The sequence below is a fragment of the Myotis davidii genome, unplaced genomic scaffold (assembly GCF_000327345.1).
Source record: "Myotis davidii unplaced genomic scaffold, ASM32734v1 scaffold64, whole genome shotgun sequence".
Lineage (NCBI taxonomy): Eukaryota > Metazoa > Chordata > Mammalia > Chiroptera > Vespertilionidae > Myotis > Myotis davidii.
In genome coordinates, this window is record NW_006296226.1 from 4,412,256 (window position 1) to 4,421,159 (window position 8,904).

The 8,904-nt window shown below is 37.5% G+C and overlaps 1 protein-coding gene across 2 annotated transcripts in view; it reads left to right on the top strand.

The window, feature by feature from the left end:
* The window catches only part of KIAA1958 (KIAA1958 ortholog), a 59,270-nt gene that overhangs the window by 25,426 nt on the left and 24,940 nt on the right, over positions 1-8,904 (top strand). Inside the window, exon 2 of one of the 2 annotated variants that reach the window (XM_006771191.2) lies at positions 1,605-1,688. In XM_006771191.2, the coding sequence (XP_006771254.1) occupies positions 1,605-1,688 (84 nt within the window). Of the gene's footprint in view, positions 1-1,604; positions 3,177-8,904 lie in introns of those variants that run through there. The other variant, XM_015568775.1, reaches the window with a different exon arrangement.

The following is an 8,904-nucleotide window of genomic DNA, read 5'->3' on the forward strand; positions in this document are numbered from 1 at the left end:
TCAAGGGTCCCAGGTTCGATTCTGGTCAAGGGCATGTACCTTGGTTGTGGGCACATCCCAAGTAGTGGGTGTGCAGGAGGCAGCTGATCCATGTTTCTCTCTCATCGATGTTTCTAACTCTCTATCCCTCTCCCTTCCTCTCTGTAAAAAAATCAATAAAATATATTTTTTAAAAAAATATTTTATTTTATTCGCATACCCTTGAAAAGAACTTTGAGAAACTGAATACCACTCACTCATTCTTAAATGGACACCATAAGGTTTTCAATGTTAGTTTTAATTCGAGTATTTTTGTAAAAAGGAGGTAGAAAATATTGAATGTTATATAAAATGAAGATGAGATTGACCGCAAATAGGATCAGTATTTCATAGGATTAAAAGAATCAACCTCACTGGCCTATAAATAGCCCCTTTCAAAAGTCCTGAATTCAGAACACAATTTAGGCCCAATTACCCCGTTTCTCATGGTATATTTCACCTATTCAGGATATGGATAAGACAGAGGACAAGAAACATTACGAATTTAATCACCAATTTATAAATTGTGTTTGGCCTCGCAAAGTCGTTTACACCCCGGTTTATGTACCATGGTAGATTTGAGATAGCAACATGTGCAAACTCAGCCTTCATTTCGGACAGATACGTTTTAGAAAAGATTCCATGGGAAAGTTGAGGAACTGGATCTTTTATTCCCCAAAGTTTTCTGTGAATGTTTATTTCTTAGAAAGTCTTTATTTGAAGTTTGAAGGCCGCTGTGATAGATATTTGAACAAGGTAGCCAAAATAAACAGAGATGCTGGCCCCTTTGGCTTTACATGTAAACAGTAAAGGAAGCCAGCATGATAAAGGTTACATGTAACCTGTGGCTTCCATCTTTTTGATGGGAAGAGACACGTTTTTATACACATCTTTACTGTTGATATAGAAACAATTTCAAATGGAATTAGCATAACTGAAAGTTTAGTCCAATGAAGCATAAAATATACTTTGTATATTTGAATTTTGGAAATATGATCTCAAAAGTGTGCCTATAACACGTCTAATTTGCTAGTTTAGTGAATTTTAATTCATTTTATAAAGTTATGAGGATTTTGGCAATTATACCTTAGGACTGTCATTTTAAAATTACATGATTGTTTATAAATGTGTACAGTAACACAAAAAGGAGTGTGTTTTATGAATAAAATTTTATTTATTAGAAATTTTATTTTTACTGTTGTATGTGGTTATTACAAAGACTTCCTTTCGCTGAGCAACCTTACAAATTCAAGTTCTCCTAAATGTCTCACATGTTTCCTAAAACAAAGGCAGCCTCTGATCTTACTCTTTCCACAAACCTTCACGCACTAAACTATGTGCTAATGCTACAAGATGCTCATTTTGATTGCAAAGGGCCATACCTTTGTCTGGTACATCACTTGTGAATATAGCAGTTGGCTATTACAATGCAACAGGTATGTAAGTAACATTTATCAGTGACCTCTATAAAATTGATCCCTTCTTTCCCTTTTCATTATGAAAGGAAACTTTATTTCAGAGTAGAAAGTGCATTGTCTGAACTCATCAACACCCTCTCTATCCCTCCCCTCCCCAATTTGTTGCAGACCAGGATGAAAGAGCAGCTGAGCTCAGCAGAGAGCAGAATGAGAAAACCATCCGGAGCACGCAGACTGCGCTCCGCAATTTCCGCGAGTTCCTCATCTCCAAGTACCCTTCGGAAACGAGAGAGATCTATGTCATCCCTTGCAAGGAGCTGGATGCCTACCTTGCCTCTTTCTTTGTAGATGCCAGGCAGAAGGATGGGTCCGAATATGAACCCAACAGCTTGGCCAATTACCAGTGTGGACTCGAACGGTACCTAAAAGAGCACCGGTATGGCTACAGTATCACCAGGGATAAGGAATTCAAGCGTTCCCAGGAGGCCCTGAAGCAGAAGCAGATTGAACTCCGCTGCAAAGGCAAGGGAAATAAGCCACACAAGTCCATGAAGCTCACCTTTGCTGACGAGCTCATTCTGCGGAAAAGGGGACTGCTGAGCCGCTATAACCCCGAAGGCCTGCTCAACCTCGTCTGGCTCAACAACACAAAGGCTTTTGGGCATTGCACAGGCTTCCATGGATCTACCTTAAAGTGGGGTGACATCCGGCTCCGGGTCACAGAAACGGGGCTGGAATACTTAGAGTGGATGGGTCAAGACACCGGCGACCTGAATGCCAAAACCAAGAGAGGGGGGACGGACTCCCGTGTGTATGCCACCCAGCACGCCCCACAGACGTGCCCCATCCAGGACTACAAGGAGTATGCCCAGCGGCGGCCTCCTGCCATGCGCTATGAGGACGCCCCTTTCTATTTGTCCATCAAGCCGGTCGTGAACTTGGCGGCTCTGCATTGGTACAACTGCCAGGCGCTCGGCAAGAACAAGCTGGCCAAGATGGTGAAGACCATGTGTGAGAAGGGCAACATCCCCGGCAGGAAAACCAACTTCAGCGTGTATCAGAGTTGCAGCACCTTGTCGGAGGCCCAGAGCAACCAGCTGGTGCTGATCTGTAACAATCTGAGCCAGCAGGCTGCCCAGTCAGTGGCCGGGCACTCCAACAGCAGCAATTTCATCGTCTCGGCCTCCTACGACTCTTCCTCAGACACCGCTTGACCAGGTGGCTTGAGCTAGACCCCGGTGCGGTTACTGTGTCGGAGAAACTGTGACTGTACACTGCTTCTCATTCCTTTTCCTCTGCCCTCAGTGTTAACTTTATAAAAATATATAATATATTTTTCTTTTTACAAATAAGCAAGGGAGATAGTTTAGTATTACGAACATAGTATTTATAGGCTTCCAACAAATGTCCCTGTGGGTGATTCCATGTAATTACTGTTACAGACTTTTATAAAACCATAGTGGCTCTCAGGCAACACAAAGTAGAGAAGGGATTACGTTTTTCAGAAAACTGTCAAAAAGGAAACAGTCATCCTTAGACGCTTGTGTCCTCAACTCCTGCTTTTCCTACTCACCTCACGGCTCATTGTTAGTCTTCTTAATAAATGACTTTATTTATTTAATTTTTAATATTCTCTATTAATCAGGAGGCGATAACACTAACTTTACTGCTTACACAAAATTGCATTCAGTTAGATACAGAATATGAAAGTGTTGATAATAAACTCAACATTAAATTATATATATATATTTTTTTTTGCTTAATTAGAATTTTAGTTTCTGTGCCTCGTTTTTTGCAATGTATGAAAACTTAGAAGCTTAGCTAACATTTTTTTCCTTTGGGGGGCAAGGGGAGTAGAAGGAGAGAATAAAGGTGCCATTCTTTTTGGAACATATATAACTTTAAAGTAATATGCAAAAGTCCCATATTGCAGCAAAAAAGACTGTTACATGGCTCATTTTTACTATTATGCTTAAACCTGGATAGAATTCTTTTGTTCCCTAGGAAATCAGTGTAAATGAAATTTGATGATCAGATTTAGAAGCAATTTAAATCTACCGAAGCTTTGAAAATGTTCCCAAGCATTGTATTTTATATCAAGCATAAAGAGAAGGTAGAGAGTAGGAAAGTCTTGCTAAAGATCTAGAAGCACTAGTTAAGACAACAGAAAAACTCATTCTCTTCAAAGCTCAAATCCCTCTTGAATTATTTATTTATAAGCATTAACTTCACTATCTTTTCCCTAGGGGATTACTGGACTCTGTAGCTGAGATCAAAGGAATATCAACACTCATTTTAGGTAGCAGATTTAGCTGAATTCAAAGCATTCTTGAAAATGTGCAAAATTTCTCCTACAGTAAATACAAATGTATTTATCTGCAATATCCTGCAATTATAATAATAATAATTTTGGTTAAACAGCTCTTTGTGGTAGTTTTTCCAAGATCTTTATTTTCAAGTCTTGAAGCCTATGGTGAATAATTAGTTTAGGTACTTCAAAAGTAAAATCCATTCAGACAGTAAAGCTGAACTAGGTTTCTGTCCTATATAATTAATAACAAAAAAATCCAAATCTTAATTGCTTTGTTGGATCTGGGAATGTTTGTTCTTTGAGGCAACCTCCTAAATTCAGTTAGCTGGGAAGATAGGTGGTATTTGATGCATTAATTTATTACATGACCAGGACAAATTTTGTTTTGCTTTGCTTTGCTGAGCTTTCCCTTGGCTGGGCAGCTCTTTCCAGCACTAAGTCACAAGCACATAAAGACCCACCCATTCCTCTAAACTGTGACCTACCCATGGGCTCAGGAGTGGGAAGTCTGTCATGGACTTTGTGTGGCAGAAGTCAACTTCTTTTCCTCCGTAGAGAGGCATCCAAAAACAAGAAGGAAGGGCAGATGATACCTTGCTTTATTTTTTTGTATTAATAATGCTGATAGGCACCAATTTTAATCCAATATGTGTGCCAGCACTGTGCTGAGTGACTTGTGTGCATCAGTTACACAAGAAATAGTTACTCATTGTATGAAAATTAGGAAATACAGATACGCATTTTATATATATCTATATGTCTGCTAGCCAAAAATAATCACTGTTAACATTTTTGGTAAATATTTCCTCAGACCTTTCAACATACACGTATTTATTTGTATGTTTATTATCTTAATCCTTGCAACAACTTTGAAAGGTAGGTGAGTTAGCTTCATTTTATGTTGCGATCAAGACAAATCAGTTAGATTATAGCTAAGGAAATGGTACTGTCTGTCACCTGACGCCAGAGTTTTTCTATTTACCTTTCTTAGTTCCAACTCATAGTTTCCAGTGATTTTAGTCAGATGTGGGGCCAGTGTCTTCCCAGCCTCCAGGGGGCGCTGAATTACCTTTCCCGGTGGCATGCTCCGTCCCCCAGTCTCTCCTCTTCTGTTCATTTTGAACCGTGGGTCTCTTTCTCCCAGTTCCCTTGACAAAAACAGTTAATTTATAACTGGTCCACAAATACAACAGGACAGCCTACTGTAAAATAGCTTTTTAAAAAATACGGATATTTTTACATAGGGTGCTTCTCATATTTAAGGAAATGCTTTCTGTAAAGAACAGTTAAAATGTGATTGCACATCTTATTTTTGCATTGACATATTTTTTAAAAAATTCTTGATCTGTTTTAGACAGCAAAGTAAGTTTGTCATGAGAAGAAGGGGTGGTCAGTATGCACTGAGAAAACAGAACTAGGAAATTTCAAATTTCTGTTTGTGTTGATTGAGGTATTAATGTTAAAACCTCTCTCCTGTGTAATCCTATTGTGTTTGCATTTAGAAGAACACAGTTAAATGGCGAATGTCAGTTTGTTTTTTTAAATTTAGTTTTGCTTTGATAACTGAAACCAAATAGGAATATTGTGGCAGATTTAGAAGACTGTTTTCAGAAGAACGGCTTAGTAGACATAGAGCCGAATTAGTATCTTGGTTATAGGGCTGGTCTGAATATGAGTCATAAATCCACATCATAATCTGAGTTAAATTGTGAAAAATTATCTGCAACTACCTCTACATTTTACGCTTTTGTATAAATAATACTGAGGACATAACACTGCCAGGTGCCGTTTTTATTGTTACTGTTACTTAAAAAAATATATATATCCATACTGTGACATTTCAGCCAAAATCATTTATGTGCTTTAGCAAAAGTGCAACAGTCCGGCAGGTATTCACTACAATAGAGCATGCTGCCTTTGCAGGTGATCCCATGGTTCATATAAAAACACTAAAACTTTGTTTGCAACGTATACATTTTAAGGTCAGTGTAATGTCATGTAAGAAATTTTCCAGTCCTCCTCACATGATTCTAACAAATATACCAAGCCCATCTGTCAGTTTGGATGACATAGCTGCATAATTCAATTTTCTATATTCATGTGAGTGACGGGCTATTAAAAACAATAGATGGTAGCAGTTTTGTTGTTGTTTTTTTAATTACAAATCTCAGCGAGGGAGGAACATTGATTTGAGAAAGAAACATTGATCTGTTCCCTTCTGTACATGCCCCGATAGGGGATTGAACCTGCAACCTGGGTATGTTCCCTGACCGGGAATCGAACCCAAGACATTCTGATGCACGGGATGGTGCTCCAACCAACTGAGCCACATCGGTCAGGGCTGTAGCAATTTTTTTAGAAGCCATAACATTTGAAGAGGTTAACAGTATTCAGGATGTTTATCCAACAGAGCTTATACTTAAGATTCTTGGTTAGTATGGCCGGTCTGAATGTGATTCATAATACACTTCAGCTATTTAAACTATTTGTTATATTGTTTTTTTCCAATTTAAACTTTCCCTATGTTAATTCACCTTTTCCTATGTTAAATCACTTCCTGATCTACAAAGGAATAATATGCAAAATTTCTAGCATAGATTGGTTCTCTGGTGTTTCAGTTAGATCATTGTTAGCATTAACTTGTCTATGTCCTGAAGCTGAGATTTCAAATGCCAGTAAATCAAATGACCTCACTGAGATGAAAATTTACAGTCCTAGCAACAAAAATTTGAGCACCTAATATCTAGACACAGAGGTACGAAGATGTATAAGTAGTCCCTGCTCTCAAAGAATTCATAAAAGATACTGTAATAAAAGTGTCATTTCATTTTCGAGAGCCAACAAAAATTTAAAAATACAAACTCTATGCCAGTACTGTTTTGCATAGCTTCCCAAACTTTGTACTCACATTATTTAGCCATTGAATATGTTGATTTGCTATAAAAGACATATTACTTCGAGTATTTTTTGGAGAACCTTCCATAGAGCCTGTTTTAAAATCAATAAGAAGGCCAAGCCGTTTACATAGGTGCACATCCATGTGTTCACATAGGTGCACACATGTATAGGGAAGTATTGTAGATTGTTGTCAATGACTACCATTGATTGAGCTCTTAAAATGTAAGTTGGTCCGCTTAATTTTCACGATGGTCCTGTGAGGCTAGGTATCATGTCTCCGAATGAGGAAATGAGAGAAGTCAAGCTGTTTGCCCATGTTACAGTGAATACTTAAGACCATCACGATCTGAAACAAAATCCTTTTCTGCTGTAGCTGCTTGTTCGCACAGTGATTTGCTGTGCTTCTGTAGACCCTCTGAAGCGATAAATTATAAATGAAATTTCTGTATGATAAAGTCATCAATATTCATTCAACTCCAAATGGTTGAGAACAGTGCCATCACGTGGCATGTTTGTAGCACATGGTTTAGGCCCCATCACTGGAGTTTGTGTGAGGTTGCACATTCAACAGAGTTTGTTTGCCCTGGCCATAAGTAGAGAGCAAAAATTGGTGCCACTCTCTATAGAACACTTAACGTTGTCATGGAGATAGGTGTGTACGCGCACAAGTAACTACATCTTTAAAAGTGACTATTTGTTTTTTTTCTCTCAAATAAACCAGAAATCCAACTTCAAGAGAGTTCCTTATAATTCAGATGAGGAGTGGGGAGGTTCTAGACATAAAGAGCACCTCTCTTAAACCCAAAAGTGATATTGCCATCCTCAAGATACTGAACATTGGTTGCCAGTCTGCCAGGGAGTTTGGTCTCGCCTATAAATTTGGTGACAGAAAATTAAAAATACTCAGTAAAATGTTTTGTTCTTATTTTTTGTTTTTTTTTAACCAATCATGATTGTTTATAAAACAAAGCTTTGGGGAGGAAATACTATCTTGTTTCTCAGAATTAGGGATTGTGAAACCATTCATATTTTTTTCTAGGTTGACTATCTCCACAGCTTAATATACTAGAGACAATATATATTAAATTGATTTTAATCAGTCTTTTCTAGTTTGACTATCTCTACAGTTTAATATATTAGAGACAATATATGTTAATTGATTTTAATCAGCCTTTTTCTGACTGGGTTTCTTTATTTTTCTAGCCAAAATAAAAGCTATTACTACTTATCATCTATAAATAAAAACTCCCTCTCATGTAATAAAGGAAATAATTTTCCAGGCCTAGGGGAAATATCATGGGGGAGTGCATGATAATTTATTCCAGTAAAATATTTTTAAAGTGTTCAATCATGAAAAAAATTATGAATACTAAAGAATTAACCAGTTCTTAATTATGTTAATGCATTTTTAAAGATGCAAGATATATCTGTGCAGATTCACCATATGGTGTGATAAAGATAGTTACTTATTAAGAAACACACCACTTGCAAGGACATCTTCAGTTGTGTGTTTTTTTTCTTAATTCATGGTATTCAAACATTGCCTCTCCCCACTGGGATCTGACTGAGATGATATGAATGTGTAGCTTTTGTGAAGTGATGAAACTTAGTATGATTTTAAGAGATCCTTGCCATAGAGTATGACTGGGATGAAGAAATACACTGCTTACGTCATCCTGTTGGTGTATTTCTAACGATACAAAAACAGAAAAGGGGATGCTATTGGTAAACTGCCAACAACTCTGATTTCACTTTTCTAAACAGAGAAAAGAAAGATAATAATTTCTTATGGTCCATCCTACTTGTAAATTGACCAATTGGGTCTGCCAAAGCTGAGGAAAAGACCTGATTATTTTTTAAAAGGTTGCATTTTAATACATTTAAGTTGAGTTTTTATGTAAACCATGACTTAGTTGAATTACACTCAAGAGTATTGATTAGTCAGAGTAGTAAGTTGATCAGAAAATTAATTAGGCCAGAGTATTAGAAACATCTAAATTAATTCAGCCCTCTTCTTTTACAGAAGAGGGAGACAGCCCTAGAGACGTTAGCAGAATGCCAGGTGCACACACCTAGTTAGAATCAGAGCCACAACTGGAACCCAAGGGAACCCAAGCATCCTGACTTCCAGTTCATAAATAGAGTTTAGGGAAGAAAAACAACCCTACATTTTCGCTGAGTTAAGAAAGGACATCGTTGTTTTCAAAACTGTACAAATTTATATTAGAGGTACCTTCAAACTGCCAGTTTTCTTTCTTT